General features: G+C 38.6%; 1 protein-coding gene and 1 long non-coding RNA gene across 2 annotated transcripts in view; one reads left to right on the forward strand and one right to left on the reverse strand.

Annotated features, from left to right (window-relative positions):
* LOC114443039 (uncharacterized) overlaps nucleotides 1–26,679 on the reverse strand; it is a 72,933-nt gene that overhangs the window by 14,340 nt on the left and 31,914 nt on the right. The window lies entirely within an intron of this gene.
* On the forward strand, nucleotides 9,445–12,801 carry LOC114443038 (zinc-binding protein A33-like). The gene is made up of 2 exons (XM_028416948.1): nucleotides 9,445–9,537; nucleotides 9,628–12,801. Exon 2 carries the CDS (start codon nucleotides 9,630–9,632, stop codon nucleotides 11,262–11,264), a length of 1,635 nt encoding a protein of 544 aa, XP_028272749.1. The 5' UTR covers nucleotides 9,445–9,537; nucleotides 9,628–9,629; the 3' UTR covers nucleotides 11,265–12,801.

Genomic DNA, 26,679 nt, shown 5'->3' on the forward strand with positions numbered 1-26,679 from the left:
ATTGCTCTGGAGTTCTGTCCTCCAGCAACTGCAGATACACCCGCTGCTTCTGCTCTGCTGCTGATGGAAGAAACACCAGCTACTCCATTCTTTTGTTAAAATGACAAGTCTTTTTCATGTGACTTTTTGCTTCTGTTGACGGCACTAACTTTTATGGAGTGAGGGTGGTTTGCAGCAGCCTTAAAAAGTATAGTCTGGTTTCTGTGTAGAGGAAACCTACACCTTGCTTGTGATCATGACAGATCATACTCAAAAAGCATGCACTTGCTGAAAATACATGCTATATCGCTTTTTGATGATAGCCTGTTATGCTCCAGTCAACACTGCACCAGTACGCCAGCCCTTAGGAGTTAACTATCTAATCATTTGCTGTAGTGCGTTCAGATTAAATGAACAACCTTTCCTTATTAGACTAAGACCTGGGGGGAAAGAAACCCATAAGCAAGAGCAGGGGATTGTTGAAAGATGTTAACAACGGGTCTATGTTGATACCAACAATGTAATGCTACAATACCCTGCAGGCATCATATTATACTAAAATGTAAACTGACACTTCAAACAGACAAGACTTGTCGCCACCCAAGCTGAGATAAGACAAAGATAATCGAGACGTTTATCAGTGTCCCTCCACTACATGCAGCAGACATCCACAGTAGCTGATTTTATTCAGAAGTCTTGTTATTAAGGGCAAGTTTGAATGCACGTTTACTTTAGAAGCATTAGCAAAGTCTGTTTGCACTAACTTAACACAGTTAAAAAAAACTCTTAAAAAATTCTGCTTTCTTTAGGACAACTAGCTATAATTGAAATAGCTTTGTCTGGTAGAGCAGAATGCTTTGGTCAGAGCAAAAAGGAGGAGAATATAGCATTTCCTTCTTTCACATTGGGAAGTTTGTCATGAGATGATTTCTTTTTCTGCAGATACCTCTTGTTCTAAATTGTCAAGGAGAACAAAGGCAGCTAAAATAAGCATCACAAAACAGAAGGAGTGAAATGAATCCACCAGACTTCAACATCAAAATATGCTTCAGTGAAGTGCTGCAGTTTTGTTTGGTGTATTCACTTTACAATGGTCACATTAAAAAAAAAACACAATTAACGCATTGTGGGACAATTAAAGGTTTTCTTAATCTTAATGTTTCTGGAATAGCAAGCAGAACTCATACAGCTGTATCAAAAACAATGCTGGTTTTGAGGTTTACTGTGGTTTTACATATGACAATAAAAAGAGGAAATGCAAATATTTTGGCTTGTTCCCAAAAGAGCAAGGCACAGTGCAATAATGAGTGGGGTGGAGAGAAAATAGCAGAGCCATGGGCCAAGAGCCAGCTGCCAAACAACAATAAAAAGCACTTGTGTGTGATAGATCAAGCTGTGAGCGGAAGATGAAGGGCATGCCGGGGTCACATAGATAGAAATCCTCTGTGATCTCCCCCATCTCTCACAAGGACCGTCTGGCGTTACAAGAGACACTGGAGGGATACAGACAGCACAGAGGGAGGGGAGAAAGGACGCGGAAAAAGACACAAATCGAGAAAGAAAACATAGAAAGAAAACACAGATGAAGAAGACAGTAGGCCTCTAGGCACATGTAAAAGTTAGTTGCTAGTGTCATTTGTGCTTTTTTTTTAGGCCATTTATACTGGTGCATTGATTTTACATGTGGTTGTATCACATTTCTGTGGTTCTTTTTACGCCTCTGTGCTTGTGACACCCAAGCTGGAGGCATCGTGTTTTTAGATTGTTAAACTTATTCAACCTGTTCTTTTTGACCTGGTATCTTAAGAACAACTTGACAGAAACAGTAACTTCTAATTCTCCATCCCTCCCCTGATCCCTTCAAGCTCCTGGGGCCTATTCTCAGCAGGCCCATTCTGTAATCTATCCACGGAACTACAGAGTCTAACCAGCTATCTGGGAGATGACTAGTTGACCTCTAGAGATTCTGTACTGCATGGGTTGCTGAACACATTGGATCCTAGTGCTAAACCAATTGAACGAGTGACTACAGGTAATGGGGCAGACTGAGGAGGTGCTGTGGTTTAGGTGTGAACTGGGCCTTTCTCTCATTTATCATGGTCAGGTGTAACACTGATTGAACCTGAGTGGCTGCCCCTCCCTGCTCTTTACTGTGTCCTAAAGATGATGGAACACTCAAAACCACCAGGGATTTCTACCACACAGGACGACATGGATTACTAGAGAACCAGCACAGAGCAATGCACAAGGGAACACATTTCAGACTAACACACTACATCCTTTCACATGTCTGCTAAAGGTTGCTGTTTTCTGCCTCCCTCTAGAAATCAATTAAAGAACAGATTTACCGAACCTTATAAGAGTGTGACGACTGATGAGTATTTAAAAATCTCTCTGTTTCTCCGTGTGTCTCCTGTGCTATGGATCAATAACTCTTTTATACTGTCTGTAATTGAAATGCAGGGTGCCTGAGGTGACTTAGTTGGCTTTAATTTTTGTATTTGTTGTGAATACTAATACAAGCCCAAGGACATCAGATCTTCATTCATCGAGAAATGCAGATATACACATTTACTGGTAGATGCATATGACAAAGCTAATAGAAGAAATATCTATCAGTTCTGTATACTGCCAAATTTATTCTTCTATCAATGTTTAGAAAGCTTTAATCATCCCTAGTATGTGTATGAAGACAGACCAGAATGTTGACTGAGGGGAGAGTTGTTAATGGTTTGCTTGTTTAGCAGGTGTTTGAGAAATTGCTTGTAGTTCCTCATCTCTAATGGGATCCCTAACTACAAATGAGTATTTCCTAGACTGCAAATCCTGAGATGGATTTTTACAAATAAAGTAAACTAATTATATTAAGCTATTTTTACACCTCAATACCAACAATGAGTACATTTTTGATTTCCTTAAAACAACTAATCTAAATAATAATTTTAATTAGATGGCTGTTCATCAAACAAATTTGAATAATAACAAATATTTTCATAAAAACTTAAAAAGGCAGCTGGGAAACATTTCTTGTTTATTAAAAGGCAAAAAAGGGCTCAAACCACTTCCCATCTCTCTCCTACTTTTGTCAGGAATCTGTCCACTTCACTCTCAGAGAAAGGAGAAATTACAGAGGGGAAAAGGAGGAAGTGTTGGCAGTGTGGTAAAAAAATGAGGAGGAAAGAGCAAAAGGAGTGCAGGACCTTGTTAAAAGCCCCTCTGTGACAGCCAAGGAAAGGCTGCAGCTCCAAGTCATTAAATGTGGCTCAAGCTGTAGAGAGTGACTGGAAGAAAAAGAAATGTATGGACAGAGAAGGAGGGTTTCCGAGGAAAGTGATAAGCAGAGAAAAGGAAATGGAAAATCATGCCTTGGTTACTAACACTCCTTTTAAACAAAAAAAAAAGATGCTGCATACTGTATATGCAGTTTTCCTTTTAAACAGGGACACTTATCTATTTAACCACTGTACTGGAACTTGGAATGTACAACATTTCATTATAAAGCTTTATAAAATGTATTTGTAAAGAAACGCATCACACAGTAGCTGTAAAAGCTACAACAGAGAACAGTGACAGCATAACAACCCTCACATTGTTTCAGTAAAACGTCTACACTGGCTCTAATATTAATTACAAAAATGGCTGTTTACAATGAAGGCTGTCTCTTATGTAAAGATGATTGGCTTTGATGTGCTAAACAGTGACACTCATCAATTAGATTCAATAAAAAAATTGTTGAGCTGGGTGCATACATGCATTGTTTTGGGTGAATTTAGTGGACTCTGACAATGACTACAACAGAAAGCATAGTTATGTACACATTTGCAGAACCTAATTGCAATAAATACCTATTACTGAAAGAAATCTGAACTAAAATTATACTTTTGTCAGGAAATAGAGTAGGATTGTGGCAGATCCCCTCACAAAGATGAACATGTTACAAGCAAAACCTTTCCCGTGTGCAGGCTGTAGACTATATGGCCTAAGCTATCACCATGTTCTAAATGCATGTCATACTGTTTCAAACACCTTGATTAAAAAGACGTTTCCTATGTCAGTATTGCATGAGGTCCTCCATCACCAATAGAAGAAAATAATTAAATGCAGATGCCTATGCTGCTCAACCATTTGAATACAATTCCCTGTTTTTTTTCCTCTTTCGCCTGCTCTATAAACTGCAGACATACTTTTTAAACCTCTGTAACATCAAAACTATTCATCACATTGAGTCTTCAATCATTAAATCCCTGTCAAATTTCAGTCAGAGACACCGAGTCTGGCAAATAGCACCACTGAATAATTCAACAGCAGGAGCAGCCTATCAGAGGAAACTAACTCCTCTGGTGTTTGGAGGGCATCTTAGTGTAAATCCAACATTCACCAGACGCTTAAATGAATAAGAGTGTAGATAAAATAGCTTAACAGATCCTTTAAATGTCCATGCACCACTTGGGATTCAAGTAAATATCCAATCTGATTTCAATGCAGAACAGTAGACACAATTCATAATACATTAATCTTTGTTTTTTAATCAAACTTTGACATATTAAACACATTCCCCAGACAGTATTTTTCCACAAGCAGCAAGCTTCTCCTGTAGTGTCAATCATGTGAAAATTCATTTTCTGATTTAGTCTCAATATGTCACTTAATGAACTTTAAAGAAAATAAACCTTCTCACATTAAATACTAATATCCTGTGCTTTAACACAGAAACCTGAAAAGCCGTCCTCTATACTGCCACGCTGCTACGATAAAAATGCTAGCGAAAAGATGTAATGTTACAGTTAGAGATTTTAATGGCACAAATTGCCTCAAACAAGATGTACTCTGAATTGCAACTCAGGTTCAGTGCTCCCACATTTCCAGGCAATTTTGATAAAGTAGCATCTCTGCTCCCACTTTCCAAAGTTAAAAACACTGCTTTTAACAAGAGCAGAAAAAAGAGCAAAAAAACTGCATTTAATCAGTGAATATACTGACAAAGACGAAGACATCCTTGCTTGCTTTTGAATGTTTCAAAGTCATTGTATCAAGGAGGGAAATCTAAAGCCAGAGTGCTTGGGAAACAAAAAGACTGAAGGGAGAGACTCTCATTTGGCTTCTCTTTTCCTATGGCTGCCATGTTCCCCAGGCTGATTGATGAAGGGAGAAAGAAACTCATCTCATGTCTAATTATTTATCTTCCCTCCAGAAGTGTGGTGTCTAAGGCTTGAAAATAATGTGGCCCCTTTACTCTGACCAAGTAGTAAACAAAGTGCAATGACAGAGGGAACTGAGTGTCCTCCATGCCTCTCAGAAGATGCACGTTTATGGCTACCTTCTGTGGTTATGTGAATTTTCTACAAACAAAATCTACAAATCATAAAATTATACCTGTACTCATACCATTCCCTCTATGATCCAAACTTGTGTCACAATTATTAAGTGTGTCTGTCCTCTGTTTTGTGTTGCCAAAGACGACAACAATAGAATAATTTGGAGGGGATAATGGGGCACCTGCTCCTCGTGTTGGTAGCATGCAACAGATCAGGAGTGACAGAGTGATCTATAAATTGGCCCCCAGTACAAGGCAAAGCTTGTTACACCTTTACCATAGCAGGTATCTTGGCATGTCAGGGCTGGTATAACCAACTGGCTCACTGGCATGGTTTAGTAGCTGGGAATGAGCGTTGTTAGAGCTCATATAAATTTGTTGCTTTATTTGTGCTGTATGTTTCTTCACATATTTAGGTGTTTTCTGTAAACACATGGAGCTTGGAAATTGTCCCACCTTCCTGACAGGCCCTGTCCTCTCAGACAAGCAGAGGAAGAGGGTACTAATTTGTAGGGCAATATTCTAGTGTACACTGGCACGATTAAGAAGTGGACAGCTGAAGAATGGTTGAAGATGACAATGAGGCTGACTTCATTGCTCCTGTGGACCACTTCCTGGAAGTCAGAGATGCCAACCACCACAAACAAGGGATTCATATGCTCTGCAACCACAATAATAACTGTGCAAATGAGTGCTATGTTATAACGGAAACATTCTCAAGATTTTCTAAAAATTACTTCCTTGACTTTAGGCCAATTATAACTGTAGCATGATATAGTATAATGTAATGTTAATCGCACATTTCAGCCTTTAGTCCACCAATTGGTCAATGTTAAGAGTTCTTCTGGGTTTTGGAAGTGCTGTATTGACCAGTCTGGTCAATTTTAAAACTGAGCCGACACTTAGCAGGAAGGATTTTATTCCAATAGAGGGAGGTCTTTGTCCTCTGGCAATCTGAGCTCCCCTAATCTCTTATTCATTTATTCAAGGTTAGAGCCCGATGAGTTTGAGAATAGGGATGAAGGGTGGGGAAAAAAGCACTGGTGGAAGAAAGATGGAAGGAGTGAGAAGAAAAAAAGATGGGAGGAGAAAAGCCCTGACTCGCTCTCATCCTTCGATGAACCAATCATTGGATCACGCTGAGGCGAAGAAAGGCACAGGTCCTGGAGCTCTTCACAGACCAGGATCAAAGGGAATCCCCATCTGATCCAAATGTCGTTTGAATGTTTCATGGTAGCCGGTGCATTGAGGAGAGGCTTAAATAAGATGTGGCTCTAGAGAGCTCCGATCAGAAGTGGCTGATGATATTTAGGTAAGAACATTAAGATGTGGAGCCTTTTTCTGAGCATACTATATACAAATATATATCTTGATGGTATATGGTTGTATTTTCAAATTTTCATTCCAATTACATTATATCTTCACATTGTGAGGCACTGAATTCAATAGCGGCTGCTGATGCTGCACCCTCTACTGATATGTGAAGACTACAGTATACACGTCTGTTGAATAATGGAGCACTGAGGTATGAAGCATACATCATACACCCACACGCCCATATTTAAATACACATACCTACTGTTATATTGTATTGACATTCCAAACAGGAAGGCTAATTAACTCATGTCACTGAAAGGTTAAGTACAATGTTTCTCTCATATTTTTTTTCTTCTAATTACCAGTTATCACTATATTTTCATATGCTCACTCCTACATTTCTATATTGCTCACGGGCTGGATTAACCCGCATGCAGCACTGGAAATACACTGAATCATATGTGAATGCTCAGATACATACAAACATACACACACAAATACGGACTCTTTCCAGCTCTGACAAAGCCCTTCAGAGATGCAGGAAGCCTTGTTTGATGAGGTGAATGCACAGCATGGTTGTATATGTTTGTTATGTCAAAGCTAAATACAAATAAACATGCAGGCATGTATGCATGCAAACTCTTTCCAATGCAAATGTATATGGATATGTAAAGCTGGGCATGAAAGGGATTTCTAATGTACAATGCACATCTAAAATCACTGCCTATGGCAGCTTTTGAAGGAAGTCCCATTATACTGAAAATTAGTTGCAGTCAGGCAGACATTTAGCAGTGTCTCTAATTGTGGCCACCCTCTACATAGGGGAAGTGGAGAGAGGAGCCCCAAGTTCCTTTTCTGGAACCAGTCCTCCCAATGGTTTAGATATGTGGATGACATCTGGGTCAAAATCAAGACCCATGAAGTGGAACGGTTCACAGAACAATCAACGCAGTGGACAACAAACTGGCTTTTTTGGACTGCACAGTCCACAGTGAGGAAGACAGAAGGAAACCCACACACACGGACCAGTTCCCAATTCCCACCACACACTGGAACATAAGCTGGGAGTCATCAGGAGCCTGCAGCACAAAGAACAAACTGCATCTACCAGCTCAGAGGGGGAAGAGGAAGGAGCAACAACACATCAGGAAAGCCCTGTAAACATGTGGCTACCCCAACTGGGAACTCCTCAAAGCCACTAGAAGAACAACAACCTGCTAAGGAGGAAAATTGTCATTCTATATGTGTCAGGAGTATCAGAGAAACTCTGCAGGATTTTTAATAACCATGACATCCCAGTCTATTTCAAACCCATGGTGACACTAAGACAAAAATGGTACACCTAAAGGATAAAACTGAGAGGATGAAACACAGCAATGTGATATATGCAGTCCAGTGCAGTGAGGAATGGTCTGATTTGTACATTGGCAAAACTAAGCAACCACTCCCCAGAAGAATGGCTCAGCACAGGAGAGCCACCTCCACAGGACAAGACTCAGCTGTTCACCTTCACCCCAAAGAGAAAGGACGTTCCTTTGAGGACAATAAGGTGCACATTGTAGATAGAGAGGATGGATGTCTTGAAATGGGTATCAAGGAAGCATCTATGTTAAGCTGGAGAAACCTTCCCTTAAATGAGGAGGTGGACTCAGACATCATCTTTCTACCACATACAATACAGTCAAGCTGTCCTACCACCATGGCCCCCCCTTATAGTCTCATACTCATTAGCCAGTCATTAGACACACCTGACATAGACAGTCAGACCAACACAGGTAAGTGGAGACATATACACCTACTGTTTGTGAGTTTCTCACAGACCCACCCAATGAGGTCCTCCACCACATATAAACCCGTTTCCCTACCAAACAGTTAAAACTGATCAAGCTGCTTGGGGGAGCAGCATGATGAAAACTCTACAAGTCCAGTTGCCCTGCTTCAACCCATTGAATGATTTGGAATTTGAAACCCACTAAACACACATTGCAGGGTACAGGTATATGGCTTCTAGTCTACTATAATGTTTAGAGTCTGAGATGTCAACGTGACAAACCCCACCCTGCCTCCGATTGGCCAGTATTCATTAGTTTTGTTAGTTGAGTTGGTTAGATTTAAACTTGAGGAGTTCTAACTGTTCAGGGTTATTGCCTGTCCTTCTACCTTCAACAGCTGCAGCAATATATGACCTTTATAGGACTTAATAACTAGGTCATCATATCTAAATAAATTGTGTGCATGTTTCCATCTAAAGGTTTGTACTGACCTGTGTTTCATTAATCATTTAGGGTATTTATAGTCTTCTTATTACTTATTCTGCTTTTGTCAAAACGTATTCTTCCACCCTGCATTTGGTGACCTGCATTTCCTCACACACAACACATATTTATTTGAACCGATTAAGACTTAAGGTTTATTTTAGGAAGAGGTACTAAAATGCTCAGGGCTTGAAAGTGTTCTTAGTAATCTGTTGTCTGCACCTGGGTGATATTTAATCTACTAAAATAAAGTTAAAATTAATGAAAATTAGCTGTATTATATTGAATGCATGATGGAATTGTGTTAAAAACTGAACCGATTGCTTCATCTTAGACATGTCATATTTCATGTGAATGTTCATTTCATAAAAGTGGAATAAAGCATCCCATAAATTAAGCAGTAGCAGTTAAGTGTGCAATTACAGTTGGCCCGATTTTGTTTGCTACATAAAACTGGGAGCAAACACAAGCAGTAACCCTGTGTGAGAACAAATGCAGCTGTAAATATATAGACTGGTGAACTGGACTATAATGGGTTAACTTCAGTTAGATAAGGAAATGGGAGGAGACCTTCAGTCACAGCTGAAAAAGAAACCAAAAGGAAGACAGACAGACATGCGTCTGTGACTTTTTTTGTATGGTAAATGTTTTAGTGAAGTCTTCACACAACAGGTAAAGTTTAAAAATATATTAAGTTTGCAGTCTTGTGTTTTAATAGTTTAGTAGTTTATCTGATTATTTTTTTCTGTTTGTATATTCCAGACATGGCTTCTGCCCCAAGTTTATTGGATGAGGATAATTTTCTTTGTTCCATCTGTCTGAGTGTTTTCACTAAACCTGTGTCGATTCCCTGTGGACACAACTTCTGTCTACAGTGCATCACAAACTACTGGGACACCCTGAATGCTGCATTACAATGTCCACTGTGCAAAGAGCAATTTTTTACCAAACCTATGCTACGAGTTAACACTTTCATTGCTGAGATGGCAGCAAAGTTCCAGAAATCTACTGAGCAAAAGTCTTCAAGTATCACTGAACCAGCAGGAAATGGAAATGTCCTCTGCAATATCTGCACGGGGACAAAGCTCACTGCCTTTAAGTCCTGCTTAGTGTGTTTTATGTCCTACTGTGAAACACATCTGGAGCCTCATCAGACAATTTCAGCCTTGAAGAAGCACAAGCTGATCCCTGCTTCGGAGAATCTTGATAGATGGATGTGCAGAAATCATGATCAACCTTTGGAGCTGTTTTGCAGGGTGGATCACATGTTTCTGTGTGAGTCCTGTAAAAGGAGTGACCATAAAACCCACAAAACAGTCACTCTACAGGAGGAGGCTCAGATGAGGAAAACCCATCTGGGATTAGAAGAGAAAGGCACAGATAAAATGATCCAGACACGTCAGCAGAAAATTGCAGAGATTCAACAATTACTGAAGGCTAGCAAAAATAATGCAGAGAAGGCACTGTCTGGCAGCAAGCATGTGATGACTGCTATGGTGGACTATATTAAGAGAAGCCAAGCTGAGCTGACAGAGGTAATTGAGACAAAGCAAAAAAAACATGAAACTGAGGCAGAAGGCTTTATTAAGGAACTGGAGGGTGAAATTATGCAAATAAAGCAGAAAAACCTGAAAGTGAGTGAAGTTTTACTCACCAGTGACCCTCTTACATTCCTAAAGAGTGTCCTTTCCCCTACAATCCCCTCACTCCGGGTGAAGGACTGGTCTGACTTTAGTCTTAGTAGCAGCCAGTTTACAATTGAGGAAGCAATGTCCACATTGGAGACAACAATCACAAGGGAAATTGACATCCTGTGTGACCCCAACTTTAAAGAAAAGCAGCAGCATGCTGTGGATGTAACCCTGGATCCTGACACAGCACACCCCAATATTTACATCTCTGAAGATGGGAGACAAGCTAAACATGAAAACGGTAAGAGGAATGTGCCGAACAAACCTGAGAGGTTCGATAACATCCTCAATGTCTTGGGAAAGAAAGGGTTTAACTCAGGAAAATTCTACTATGAGGTCCTGGTAAAAGACAAAACACAGTGGGATTTAGGAGTTGCAAACCAGTCAATCAACAGAAAGGGGGACATAAGACTAAGCCCGAGAAATGGATACTGGACGATTTGGCTAAGGAGAGGAAATGAGTTTACAGCCAATGCAAGCCCGGCAGTACTGATCCATGTAAGGGAGATGCCACAAAAGATCGGGGTGTTTGTTGATTATGAAGGGGGGCAGGTTTCCTTTTATGATGTAGGTGCCAGGGCAAGCATCTACTCCTTTACTGAATGTAAATTCACAGGTAAGATCTTCCCATTCTTCAGCCCTTGTGCCAGTGATGGAGGTAAAAATTCTGCTCCCTTGATCATCACTCCTGTCAAAAACAACCACTAAGTGATTTGTATCTGTGTGTGTGTGTTACATGTGTGGTGTGGTTGTGAAGGACATGAGGGGACAGACTTCAGCAAAAGATCACAATTGTAAAAGCCATTTTTTTTAATCTTTGAAACTGCAGTCTGTCATTCTGTTTCTCCCATCCATCAGTGTCAGCGCTGTGTGTGTCATTATGTGTTTCCTGTCACACAGACAACTCTAGATCCCCCTACAGCGACCCCACACATACACTCACACACACACACTAGCACCTATTCTCTGTGTGGTGGCCATACATCTCCATGGATTAAATAAAAGACATCAATATAAGCAGGTCGTTTATTTTGATGCTGAAAACTTAACTTAAACTTGCTCCGTAAGGGCATGTGTGATGCAAGGCGATCGTTATAGCAAATTTAACCTGGGTAAGGTGATGCAGGTTTTAAAAACACTGACTGAATCATTAATATCGAAATCAAAATATTGATTTATAAGTTATCAGACATGCTTCTGTGATGTGTGAGTGATGTGTTTGCTTTTGAGAAATAACAGACTGCAGAATGCCATGATTGACTTATCAGAAAATGGCGTTAACCACTTAAACCACTTACAGCTTGCTATTAATTACCTATTGATTTCTGCATAATCTCTCAAATTCAGTCTAACTGCAGCTGCATGTAACCAGAATTACTTGCCGTCTTTTACTTTACATCACAGCTTCCTTACAATGAGGACTTTGCATATAAGGACTGTTTACTATATAACTAATAGCCAGACATGATTCTTTTAACAGGTCTACAATGTTTGTAGAAAGTGCGCTTTGATCTCATTTGATTCATCTCAGGAAGTATTCATCTCCACTAAATCAGCACTCCGGTGTAAGGACTTAAATAACAGCACATTATATCTATTTGAAAAAAAATGAAGGACCCTTATTGTTTTTTGCCTGAAGCTCTATGTGGCTCCTAATAAGTCTTGTTTTCTCCGCCTTTGAATGTTATACAGTCAAAAGGGAAGTTAATGAATGTATCCATGACCAAATTAGGGAGTGTGAGACTCCATGCCATGTAATTAAAATTAGCCAAACCTACAAGGTGCAATAACAACCATTTGAGAGCATCGTCAATTAGCACCTTTTTGTTTCCTTATTACCCTTTATTCGTCTGATTACCTTTGATGCTAGTTTACTAAGTGTGTCTTCTTTATATTATGCTGTTAATATTTTCACTTGGACCTCAAGTAGTTAAAAGTTAAAGTTAAGTAGTTAAAAAATAGTACCTGCTGGCTGAAATCCCTGGTCTGTTGATATCAATCAATGTATATTCTTCACTTACCATAAGGTTCATGTGGCAACATTGTTAAGATCTAATACGTAAATACAACTATCTTTGTGCTAAATCTATTAAGTATGTCATTTGATGATTAACAGAAAGTCCCTTTTGGGTTTGATTTTAAAATAAAATTCTGTCTTACTTTACACTGTGTGTTCCTGGTTTACTAAAAAATATGTTATATATGTGAATTAAGACTTGAGCCAGTAAGAAAAAGAAAATTAAATAAGTATTTAAACACGATTTGCCTTGATTTCTTTATCTGGATACAGCTTGGACAAATTCTGCCAAAGGATGCTGAAAATGTTAAACACATAAAATGCTTCAAAAGGCAGTCAAAGTGTATCTCTCACTTTCAAGAATATAAACAAAAATTATAGACTTTCTTGACAGGCTAAGATTCCCACAACATACACTTAGCAATTTTGTAGCCACCACTTAAAAAAAGAATCCCTTGACGTTCACCCCTAGTGCAATTTAAAAATCCACAGTGATGTAATGATGTGACATGGATAACTGCATGCCACAATTCAAATGGCTTAGGTTATTTCCTAAAAGTAAACATGCAGTTGTCGCTTTATGTTTATTCATCACATTGGATTAATGTCATGCAAAAGATAGCATTGTGTTTTTCCTAATGGTCAAAATTTTTATCTGTTCTTAAAGCAGAATAGACACAGTGCATGAGCACTATCTACAGTAGCACCCTAATGGGTCACAGAAAACAGGGGAACATCAGCACCGGGACTTTCCATGGCTCAGCCTGCAGGATCAGCGCTAAACTAGCCCTGCCTGAACAAAAGAGACCTAGCAAAAACAATGCCAGCCAATTTGTTCATGCACCAGAACGTATCTGCTTGATTGTAGCAGACTTTTATCCACTGTACATGCAAAAGCACAGCTGTAAATACCTTGAAGAAAAGAAACAACTACTAATTAAATAAAAAGTATTTAAAAGAGCATTTAAAATTAACAGGAAAACAAAAAGGATAATGAAGTAATACTACTCATTATGCAACCATTATGCATTTCTTACAAAAACATACTCTTCTCCTTAATTCACAACAATGTATCATATTTTGTAAAATAAAGAAGTAAATATAGTCACAAGTACAGATGCAACATAAAAATATAATAAAATGATATGTGAAGTAATAGCATTTGAATTTGATCTTAGACAATTTAGGTTATTTTCTTCACAAATATTTCTTACAGTGAGGTTTAAAAATAGGAACTCTTCTACTAACATGCTCCAAACTCAGCACTGTCATGGAAACAACCTTATTATAAAGGGTTCCTGACACTGTTTCCACCAGTCGTCTGTGTTAAGCAACATTTTCAAAGCACAGTTCTGGAGCAAGTACTGCAATGCTGTGACAGTGCAATCGGGTAGGTGCTGATTTAACCAAGAACATGCCATATTTATCCTCTACTGATCCAGCCAATGAGCAAAGTCACAGTCTGTGAACACACAAGCAACTTTTTTAACTGCTCATTCAATTGGTTGCTTTTTTTATTTAATCCTAACAGAAGCGCAGAGATTTGGCCATCCTGGACAACTGTTTAATGCTGATACCAATATCATAGCGACAATTTAAGCAGGTTGTATGGGACCCTGAAGCAGGCTGTGTTGTGCATTCTTTGAATGAAACTGTGGTATGGAGAGGTCTAGGATTGAATAATAAAAAGCTACATGTGTGTGGTATGTTAATTATTTCCTTTCCTGTTATAACATAGTCACACTGCCTTGAGAACATTTTTTAACTGCAGTGTGGTTGCTATAAAAACATGCTTTGAAGTCTCTATTCATCTGTGTGTAATCTTTAGGATACAATACCTGCAATCTTTTAATCAATACTCCCATGAATGCTCTGGTATGTAGTCTGATACAGAGATGCATGGTTTTGTGGTCCACTGTTAAAATGCATACAAAAATAAGCCCATTTGAGTATTCCTTAATTTCTTAGCCCAGCTTTATCTGACAATGGTGTGCATAGAAAAAAATGTACAAGGAAGATTTGCAGTTTGAACAACAACCCTGGAGCAACCAAATACTTCTGCTGGCAAATAAACAGGAAGTTGTGGGTGCAGGATAAATGCAGGTAGGGTAAACACTATTTATTTACAGACACACCACTGTAGAGATACAAAGCTGGTTCAAAATCTGCAAAACTTCCCCCTTAGCTTCTCTAGCGGGTTAGGGTCAACAACAGACGAAATAAAGTCCAGTGTGTGTAAAAGAGGCTCTAGTTTCAGGGACAAAAATATTCATCCAGCTAATGTCCTTCATTTATAATAACTTTAAATAAAACTCAAATTCTCAAAAACTCAAAATCTATTAAAAGGTAGAGTAAAAATAACTAAAATACCTCTCACATCTTTTCTTATTCTCATATTTGTCCCACTGTGTTATAGTTTGTTTGTATAGGGTATTATACATATGCTCCATGTGTACACAGGTATGGATCATTACACTGCCGTAATAAATGACAAGTGTGTGACAAGTACAAGTGCGTTGTGTGTATGTGTGGATGAGTTTCTGCATGAGCACGTCTTTGTCCAAGAGTATGTGTATCTAATGAAGTGCCAAATGTAATGAGATAAATCTATCCATCGGGGTCCCTTAACAAGAGTAAATCCACGTTGCTGTTAATGAGACAGTGCACCATCGCTTTTCCTCAGAGAGCCCGAGAACCTGACTAAAGCTGGAGACGACCTGCAGCCCGACAGAATCACACCCTCTAAGCCAGTAAATCCACAGCTCCAGCTGTTCTACTGCAGACCTCCGTCACATAGCTGTCTGTCCTTCTGGGAGTGACTTCAAGTTAGCAAGCAGCATCATCTTATAGAGACTGGAGTCAAAGCCAGCACAGGAAACACTAAGCATCTGCAATCATTGATCTGTCATTACTGGGCCAACCTCATTAGCCTGATTGAACAATGCTCTGCAGAATTCTGTTGTTACTGGACTATTATCACCCTCACAGCTACTGCTGAACATGTGGTCTCCATACATACACAAGCCTAACAATGCTTACTCAAAACAAATGCAGATATTCATTTAAGTTGTTTCATTCATGGAACTATTATAAAGTTAACGGGTGTATGTACATCACAGCCAAATGTAAATGTATCGTCCCTGCAAGTTGAAAACAAAAAAAATAGTAAAAAGAGAACCCAGAAGCTAATGTTCGGTTTCACAAAATTTCATTTTTAGTTTTGTTAGTGACATAAAATATGTCTAACTTGCATAGATTTATATAGGAATATATATTTGTATAATCTTAAATAAATTTTCCAGTTACATTTCCTTACACCTCTGATTAAATTTGAGAGGAGGGCACTTATATGACATTAATAGCACACTGATAATCAAAGTGTACCTAACTAGACTATCTGACAGAATGAAAAATAATGGGTGGATGACTTTGCTCTCTATCTCTGAGATAGAAGAGGCAGAAGTGTGTGACTTTTCCAGTGACAGATCAGATTTGTGCTCCACAAAAGCTTTGATCTTAAGGCTTTGTGACAGACTTTAATCTGAGCAGACCACACACGCACATACACAACACACACACCTTTTTACTGATGCTGTGATGTACAAAATAGCCTTAAAGCTGTCTCTGTTGAGAGGATGTGCTATAGCAAGCTTTTTCTATGGACACAGTGGTTATTAAATAACAAAAAAAAAAAGATTTTGGAAATGTGAAGCCATACCAAGCTCATCTGTTTTCCTTTATACACAAACTGTGGCGAGTCACTGTACTGTACTGCAGGATTGTGACTGGGGTCATAAAAGTCACTTTCATAAATGTGCCTGGCTGGTTGTTGGTTATTTTCACTGCACCTGTTGCCATGCAGGTGTATTCACCAAGTTCATATTTCAGAGAGGAACTACAGAATATGGGAAGAAGACATTTAATGACATTAAAGTACAAAGAGAAACTGAAGGAAGTTGATTTTCGTGTTTCAAAGCACCAGTGGTGTTATAAAAGTATGGCAAAAAGAAAGCTGCACTTTAAATCTGAAAAACAGGCCAAATGAACACCATATTTCAGCAGCCTTCATTCAAGGTCATTTTCTTCATTTAGTTATTTTGTACAGTCAGGTAAAATGTGTGTAACCACACTGAAAAGAAAGACCGGCTGCAACACACAAACTAATTTGTAAAAACTAATATTGTTTATAATTCAAGGTTTTTTATGTTGCTGTGGAATATAAAATACAAACTCAAAATGTACTACTAAGTCCTCTCTGACTTGCCTTAGCAACAACCTCCCCTTGACGTCTACCTCTGTTACATCATCGTCTGTTGATTTGTTGTGTTTTTGTACTGCCACTAACTTACAAAATCCAAGTCAACGGGCACACAAGGTGAGTCAACGATGGACCATGGACAACATGTTTGGCCAAAGAAATAAACAACAGGGGACACAGTTTGAATGTCCACTTGGTATTTAGTTAATGGTGCTTTCAAATGTCAGGCCAAAGTCAGCCCCAGTATACCTAGGTTGATGTTGACTTACCACTTTTAACCAGTACTGTAGCAGGTCTGCCTAAAAGTCAACCAGTGTTCTAAAGGGATGGGACCCACAAGGTCAGCACATTATCAACTGTGGAGAAATATTAATGTTTACTATTATTCACTAACCAGTGCTGAGACCAAAGGTGAAATGAGTCATGTGCAGATTCTTCCCTGGTATGCTACCTTATCTCTACTCCTGGAAATTAAATCTATAATAGCACAAAGAAATCACAGATATAGTATTTGATTAAAGTGCTGTCACTGTCTTTGGCAGGAGAAAAATAAACCATTTAGCTGGCCTGTGCATGGTTCTAAAGGCCATGTTTTACGAGAAGCACCACCACTGAGTTAGCCATGCCCTGTAAGAACTGATATTAGTCCATTTAGAGCCCCTGTGTATCGCTGCCAGATTGCAAATCCAGACCAATTAGTGTCACCCCAACAGATGAGAACATGGAGCAACACCTCTCTGTCTTGAGGGCCCTCTTCTTTCTACTGCTCATAATGCAATTAATTAGAAAGCCCTTCTTTAATTAGACAGCACACTGGCCCTGATTAAAATTAGACTCACTGGGTGAATGTGTGCACATGGCAGACTACAGTGTACGGCATGTGCACACAAGGACAACACTGCAGTATTCTCTGTGAAAGGTCACTATGCATTAGACACCCGAAGGCATATGAGTTTTTGATTGGCGGGGCTGTTGGCGTGATGAGAGGCAGGCGGATGTGAAATCTCAGCTGAGCAGCTTCCTGGTTGTAGCCTTATGACCTCCAAAAAGTCCAGAGAAGCATAGCCACGGGCCACAGCAAGCTAATCAAAAACAGCAAAGACCAAACAAGGCTACTTCTTTCAAACCGTCTCAGAATAACAGGATTATGGGTTATCTCTCTCCAGCAGCTATTTGATGCTGGTAGCATTTTAATTACATTCGATCAGGAAACATCCAACCAAACAAGGTGAGGAATTGTAATTTCAAAAAAGGCCTGAGTAGCAAAAAACACAATGGTACAGGAGCATTATTTCCCCAACTACAGGATTCTGTATTCAAGTGTACTATGATCAGAACTAAACGATCACAATACATTCCCCCTTGTCTACTCTCAATTACTTAGCAGAGGTAGTGCTAACCTACTGACCCACTGGCTCAGTGCAATTTTAGGCAACTAAGGTGTATGGCAGTTAGAGTCTGTGAGGAGTCTGGTTACCCAAAGACAACACAGTTTTCAGCCACACCCTCATAGTTCTGAGTAGTTTCTATTGTCAGGGTGTAAGAGAACTGCACTATAAAGGAATATATATATATGAAGATTTAAATGGGTTTATTAAATAAATTAAAAGGTATAAATGAAGATAAATAACATCATGGTTTTGAGCACATGAATCTCATTTGTTATGGCCAGTATTCACTGTGTGAGAGGTCATAAATCTTTTTTAAATGAAGACTCCTGCTACCCATTATCATCAAGTTAATGATATGGCATTGAAATTAAATTCACATGATGCCTAGAATAAATGTAAAAACATCATCACACATGAAAAGTTCTACAGACTTTAACAATTATCTAAGTTTTCTAAATTTTCTAAATTTTCTAAACACCTGACAGCCAGAAGATGAGAAATAATGAACTGCAAAAAAGAATAGCAAAAATCCAAATAAAATATTTCTATCCTGAAATGCTAACTAGATATTCAAATATATTATTAATGTGGACACACACACACACACACACACAAACTTAATATGACTCATCTTGTAATGTAACAGTCTGGGCTTTAATGCAAATCAACCACACCTGCCTAATGGCTTTGAGCTGGTATTCTGTTCCATAAATACTTTATCTTTCACCTGCTCATTTCTGCATTCCCTGCTCCTTTAACAGACCTAACAGTCTGACACAGTACTGAGCAATAGATAAAGTCACTTTCTTGAGTGGTGGTTACAACAGTAATGTGAAACTCAGTCAAATCCTATTAGATGTCAAGGAAATTCTAATATATTTCCCTTTCTGCAAAGGAAATTTAGGGAAACAAATGTGTCCTTTTTTCACAGCAGTTCCAGCCGAAGCTTAAGAATCACATCCTAATGTGAAATAACTACAGTATCAGCTCCCAATAATACATCTGTTTCTGCCTGTCACTGATGCTCAGCTGAATGAGGGTGAGGACAGTGGCGAGTGTTGCTTTTTTCAGGCCCTGGCTGCGTTATTGATCAACCACAGCGGGAAAAGAAGCAATTTCAGGTATCAAACGGAGACAGCGTGATTTGGTTTGCCTGACAGCATGCTTATTTGTTGTTTTGTGTGCTTACTTTCCCCAGCATTTAGTCATGTGTGTTTAAAACAATGTCATTTGTTCCTCAGAGATGTTGGACAATGTTTTTGTCAGTTATTAGATAACTGTGTTTTTGATGCACTGGTGGTGTTGCAATAAGATTAAGATGAAGATTTATGTAGTTTTTATGTAGTAGCAGCAGCAGCATATATCAAAGAAGTGACAATACATGGAGGATGGATTGCGCAAATAGATTTAAAAAAAAACTTCAATTCTATTAAACTGCAGTGAATATTCCCATTATGAAATAATGGGAAACAATTAGAATGAATGACGTGGTTCCCTCATTCTTAAGTGATGTAACACATGTATCCTGTTTTATAACCAATTATTCTCAATACATTTCTTGTTTGTATGTGGCTTTGTTAGTGCTTTCCATTTATAAACATTGCATGCTGATGTCATGAATCCACTAATATGCCACATATGCATGTGAACAAAAGCTTTGCTCCTGCTGGGGTTGCTGTTGTTCCTAAAGTTACTAAAGGCCCCTTTATCAAGATATACAAATATTTGTTTTTTTTACTGACTCAAAGGGTAATTAAATCAGTAGTAGGACAATAACGTAATATTGAAGACTAGATCCAGACACTAGCTGCCACTGCCAGCCAAGGCACACATAGTGGCAACCAACATCCCAAGTCAAAAATGGAAGTCATGTGGCAGTTGGATCATTTCTATGAAAGACACCACTACCCGTCAATCAAAATTTTACATGAAATACATGTACATTAAATTAATTAATTTCATACATTTATTTTGTTTATATCATTCTTGAAATTGACTTATAGTGTGTTTACTATACTCAGGTGTTTATGGCCTTTTTACTGCATTACTGCTACTGCACATCAGAATGCACAGAAAGTTGCCAGCAGACGCTGACATGAGATTGGCTTCATGCATTTATGGATGCAGCCCAGCCTGTTATGTCTTGGCTCTTTATATTGGAAGACCAGGCCTATAATGTGTTTACAAGGAATTTTAATAGCTGCCTTCATTCAGCTGAGTCTCTTCCTCCATTCACTATTAGACAAGGACAGATGGAGCCTTACTCTGCATGGTCTTTCACAATCTGTCTTCTGTTTCACTGCATTTTCGTGAACTTCTCCTAAACGTATATGTGGCATATGATTATTTAAATACCTCTTATCTATCCATCCATCCTGCTTTTGTTTGATTGTTTCTGCAACAATATGCAGCATACTGCAAGTCTCTAATTAATGTGAGTGTGTGCTGGTGCTCATTCTGATGGCAGGCTTTATAGCTTTTCCTTAGACTCATATAGTGTAAATGAGAAAACACACAGGCCGTAATTCAGATTTATGGGGATTAGAGCAAACCAACCACACTCTAAAGTGGTGTAAAAAAATGGAGATCTTAACTATTAACCAAGATACAGTACTTTTTAGTGTGATGAATAGAGTTGTTGTCCAGATGGAATGGGAGCAATAGTAGCCACACAGCTCCTCCAGTCTCCTATAAAAGCAACAGTCAGTTTTCTAATTAGCAAAAATGTTCAGACCATCATATCCTAAGAGAACATTGTCCAAGTAGTTGATCCCACAGCACAGTAACTCAAATATGACCGTTTAAAATATGCTTCCAAATGCGGATAACCTTGATAATGGAAAACACATTCACATTTATTGACACTACAGTCAGTTAGCCAGACTTAACATTTAATGCTTATATGTAAAGTACAAATGTACTGTGTCCTCTAGATAAAACAAACAACAAACATGCTTCTTGTATCTGATAATAACAAGTAGGGATCGGGCCGATACCGGTTAAAGGCTGCCAGCAACTGATACACAAGGCAAAAAAAATCCAATTTATGTCAAGTAGTATTCTTTGCCAGAAGATGGTGCTACACTGACTCATCATGTGCGTCACTTCCTGTTCAATAATGGCCGTACAAACATGGCTACTCCTATCGAGAAAACGTTGTCTGTTTGGAGATTCTTCTATGTTAACACAGATGAACTCTGCAGAATGCAAACTCTGCAAACAGAAAGTTTCAAGAGGCGGTATGAAGGCGGTATGTTTAATACTAGTAACTTGCTAAAACACCTCTGGGTGAAACACGAGAATGAGCACAAAGAGGCTGAAGCTGCTACGGTGGAAAATAAGACTCTCCGACAGCATTTTCACCTTCAGATGACAGTTAAGCTTAAAGAGTAAAGCTTATTTTAGTTTTATTTTGCACTTCTGAATAAAACCCAGAGTTAACAGTCAAACCTGTTTAATTTTTTATTTATTTTAAACAAACACTAAAATTCTGAATTGTTTGCGTTGTATTTTGCACTTTAGTCTCTTTATTATTATTAATATTAATAATATTAAGAATATTAGATATTAGTACATCAAAAATACTGGTATTGGTACTGAGTATCGGTGAGTACTTGTACTTGGACTGTGTGGTATCCAACATCTTGGACTGTGTGGTATCCAACATCTTATATATATATATATATATATATATGCAGGACACAATTTCACATTCAGAACTTAAACACACACATAAAACAGTCACACATATACAGATATTTACATTGAGATCTGAAAACGGTATGTTTTGTGATACATACACTACATTTACCTTAAGCCCCGCTGACTCCCTATGTCCCTGTAAACACAACTCTTCAAATGAACTCTGTTGCTGTCTTTTCCACAAAACAAGAGTCCTTACCAGAACCTTCCTCTGACAGTACGTGTGAATACTAATGCAAGTGTTCACGCATGCTTGCACTTGCACCTGTATTCCTCCCCTCTGTCTGTGTAACACAACCGTCTGGGGTAACATCAAACACACCTACGCACACCTTTTCACTGACTGCATCAGTCTCTCCTTCCTAAGATGTCTGCAGCCCATCAACATCCATCTGTCTGGGATTTCTATCTCACTCTCTCCAGTGCCGTATGACAGCCCCACAAAGTGTCAGTTCGTCTGTAGCTGATTTGATATTTCTGCTGTCAGTCTATTGGCTGATCTCTGGCAACTTTTTTTATTGAAGATGTTAAAAGGCACGAAAAAAGAAAACACAGGAACAAAAAGATCAGAGTTTGTGGAACAGCAAAGAGAAGACAAAGTATGCTTGTACACAGAGGTGCTTCAAATTCTGGGACCTCAAAAACAGCATGTAGCATTGTGTCTGCCCCACCCTGATGTATACCATCCAACAAACCCTTTCTGCTCAAAACAAGCCTCACAAAGTTGTTGTTTATTTACACCACGATTTGTGGACTTTTTGGCACTGTGTGGATGTGTTTTTACTTTACAAAAAAATATGACTCTACTCTCCATCTGTGTCCAGGCAGATGGATGCATGATTTTTTTTTCTCTAAAGGTCTTAACCTGGATTGCCATCACTGCATGACACTGCCACTACAACTGGTGTTGGACAGACATAATATCCCTAGGAACCCAATTACACTAAGAGGGAGCAAGATGAGGTTATGTTCAGGTAGAGCTGGTCCCAAAAGCCATATAATTGGTTATTACATCGATGTTTTGATTGATATAGCTCCTGAGCAATTTACATCAAGAGTGACAGACCAGTACTGATGACAACCAGAATGTTTTAAATAGTGGCAAATTTGCCTTCACAAGTAGCTGCCTGCTATAAATAAATTGTTACATAAAAGTTGGTAAGTTGAAAAAAATTAAAATACATTTTCCACAGTGAAAAAAATGTTATGTGTGTTCCTAAGAATGTAAAAAAATGTGCCTTTTATTTCATCATATCCATGTGGCTCAGGGGCTGTCTTTTCACACATGGACAGAGGCTGCATGGACAGGTAGCTCTTCTTTGAGGACTATTACCTGGAGGAGTACTGTTGTTGGCTGCTAGGAATTTATTAAAATGTGCCTTTTGTTTTTTGGTCACTGGTGAGCAATGTATGGGATACAAGACAAATATGCTAAAGACTATTGTTTGAAAATTGTATTTACTATTAATATAGTTTCTTGTTTTTTTTCTTTTCCTCTCATACCAACCGAACACTGCACATTTTTAGTTTACATGGTTTTTATGCATATTAATAGTAGCTACTGCTAAAGGGTCAATGTGCATAACACTCAGACTACTAACTTTTACAAAGACAGTAGTTTGAGTGGCTCAAGGCTAAAAGAAACAGGTAGGCAGACCTTCAACAATTCAATAAACACAGAAAGGACTCAGGGACACATCTACATTACAAGAGGGTAGATGAGCTACATAAAAATGAAAAAGAACACGACACAGTGACAAATAAGGTAGACACTGTTGTGTGATACCATTGCATCTGGACCTATCACAGACATGTTAAAAACACCTTTGCAGTAAACTGCAGTTAGTTTTCTAGCCATGAAATGTAAAATGTTACATCGCAGTCTTAGCTGTATTAAAGCCAAGTTATGATGACATTAGACTTGACATTGTGTCTCTCCAGCTTGTTTGACAAAGAGCAGGGATTTAGGTCAGCTAACACTGTAGCAGTGGTTATGTTGACTAAATACTGGGATTGGTCTGCACTGAAAACTAGAGAAGAAGTGTGATAGCAGGATTCCCCAAAGTACGTGCCACAAAATGTGATCTATACCAGGATTTTATAAGTCTATTTTAGGGAAGCCATTCAATTCAAGCATATTAAATACAAGTGGGTGTGTTCAGAGCCTGGATAAAAAGCCCATAGTCCATATGATGCTTTCATATCTGGAAAAATCCCAGCCTCATTTTTTTTTAAATCAGAATTGCTCCAGCACTATCAGTACTATCATGCTGCAGTAAAGAGAAGCAGATACAGGTAGGAGACTCTTTAAACTTAATACAGAGACGACCAGTAAAGAAAACCACTTGAACCAGCAACCCCTGGAGAACAACATGTAATAATAACTGATTCAATGGGGATAATGGGATCCATGGACAACAGAGGATAATGTCTGCTAAACATGATACCTGCTTGTATCACTAAGATCAGTCAATACTGCAAGACTAACGCCTGATTCAGATAATCATTTAAAAGACAGGAAGTACTCACACAGCCATACTTTGTGTTTCTGTCAGACACACAATGAAGATAAAAACGCAGGAAAAATGTATAAAAAAGAAGAACAGTCTAAGTCATTTAATGCCCACTTACAAAATACTACTAATACAAGAGCTGAAATTGACTATTTAATAATTACAATATCACCATCAGTACATGACCACCCATCTATTTTGTATCACTAATCCAGGTCTGGGTCATTGTGGTAGCAGGATAAGAAAGGTAGTCCAGACATCCTTCTGCTGAGCTGCTCCTGGGGGAACCGGAGGCATTTCCAAACCAGATGGGATATGTAATCCTTCCAGCATGCTCTGGGTCTGCCCTAAGGCTTCCTTCCACTCAGCCATGCCTGAAATACCTCTAGAGGGAGGTGTCCGGTGAGCCACCCTTATTAGATACTGGAAACCACCACAACCAATTTCTTTAAAATTGAAGGTGAATCCACAAAAAAGAACTGGGCTTCTTACTAAAATCTATAAAAGTAAACCTTATTACAGCTGTCTGAAATTATGATATAAAACCTATAAACCCTTTGATTATGCTTGTTGTTATAAGTCAAACTTCTCCCATTTGCAACAAAGATTTTGTAAACATTTTTGGTACAATGGTGCTGTGATTGGCATGTTTCACATTCATTTCATCACATGACTGCAGGAGGCAGCTTTGTGCCTTTTTATTTTCAACATGTCATTAAAAACTAAAAAAAAAGAGATTGTTGGGCTGTGACAATATGACATGTCACACATGACAACAACACTGTACAACATATAGTTTTTCTTGCTTTGAAGACTACTTGAGGACACTATGTCCTACTGCACGTGTTTCAGGGTTCACATTCTCTATAAGCACATTTGGAGTGGTTTTATTCCGCTCTGTAGTTTTTCAAAAACTGGGAAGTGAATGATTTTTCGGGCACCAGATAAAACACGTCAACACTGATAATATCAAAGAAACCAGTTTCACTTCATTATGGTATTTCAACTGGTGCTCTTCTGTTCCCTTCCCTCTTGTTAAAATGATCTATAATGCTGCAGCATATTCTCCACTGCACCATATGTCTGCTCCCTCACACCATTTCTTTTGGAGTTAATTAACTGTGTAAATACACAGATCATTAGATCTTGTTATGACATATGAACATGTTTAACAGCAGAAAATTGGCACACATTAGCATGTGAACTCATGTGCATCTGAAAGTGAAAGTGTGTGACTGAGAGAACGAGAGAGAGCGAGTGAGGAAGTGTGTGGCGCTGACAAGCCGAATATCCAAACATGTCTTTATCCATAACACATCATAGAGCACGATTTGGTTATATTTTGTTATTTGTTTGTAGTTGTTTCTTGTTACCTAACTTCCTGCCAAACGTGCCCTGACTATAAAAAATATTAAGGACAGTCGGAGAATTTGAATTAGAGTTATCTGGTGCTCTGGTGCTTAAAAAGTTTTATGCATCTGCAATCCTCATAAATACACTCCATGAACTCAATTAATTCACTACATACATTCTGATGGTATTGCATGCTAAAAGGTAATTATATGTTTTGCTTTAGAGGCACATATCCATATCAGGATGTGGTGAAGGGAGGAACAAACATCTGCCTCAAAAACTCCAAACCTTCCTTTTATTTTTTATTATTCAGTATACTGTATAATCTCAGCTGCACTCCACTCATATGCTCGAGGAGATGCACAGCAACTGGTTCTCTGCACAGCTGAATCATATAAGCTTTATTCAGCTACTTTTAATGTCAAAGGAGTTATTATTTGCATGGTTAGATTTTATATTCATTATAAAATTATTATTCATATTGCAGTCAACAATGTTTGGCCAGAGCAGAAGACAGAAAGGGGTTTGTTCAGTTTTTATATTGCATACAGGCAACACATACCTCTCTACCTGCAAGTTCTATCCTCACATCTCACCATTATAAAAGCTGCCACAAAACAGAAGCCATGAACTCAGAGGTGCTCTCTCAACATTTTATTGATGGATACAACAGAGCAAATTACTGATTCCACACTTTTCAGCACTCACCATATAACTTGTAAATAAAAAGACTTAATAATAAGGAATTAATTTCTTTGCAAAACACTATGCTGCAGCATACTGGCATACACAACCACAAAATATAACCCTTAGACTCTCTAACCACTAGGACTTTATTATTACAGCCGTATATCAGAAAAAGGGCAATAAATTAACACTTCTCAGGTCA

Source organism: Parambassis ranga, chromosome 10 (assembly GCF_900634625.1).
Source record: "Parambassis ranga chromosome 10, fParRan2.1, whole genome shotgun sequence".
NCBI classification, from domain to species: Eukaryota; Metazoa; Chordata; class Actinopteri; family Ambassidae; genus Parambassis; species Parambassis ranga.

Bases quoted from the DNA above. Each gene is read 5' to 3' on its own strand.
- LOC114443038 (XM_028416948.1), top strand. From the start codon at position 9,630: ATGGCTTCTGCCCCAAGTTTATTGGATGAGGATAATTTTCTTTGTTCC.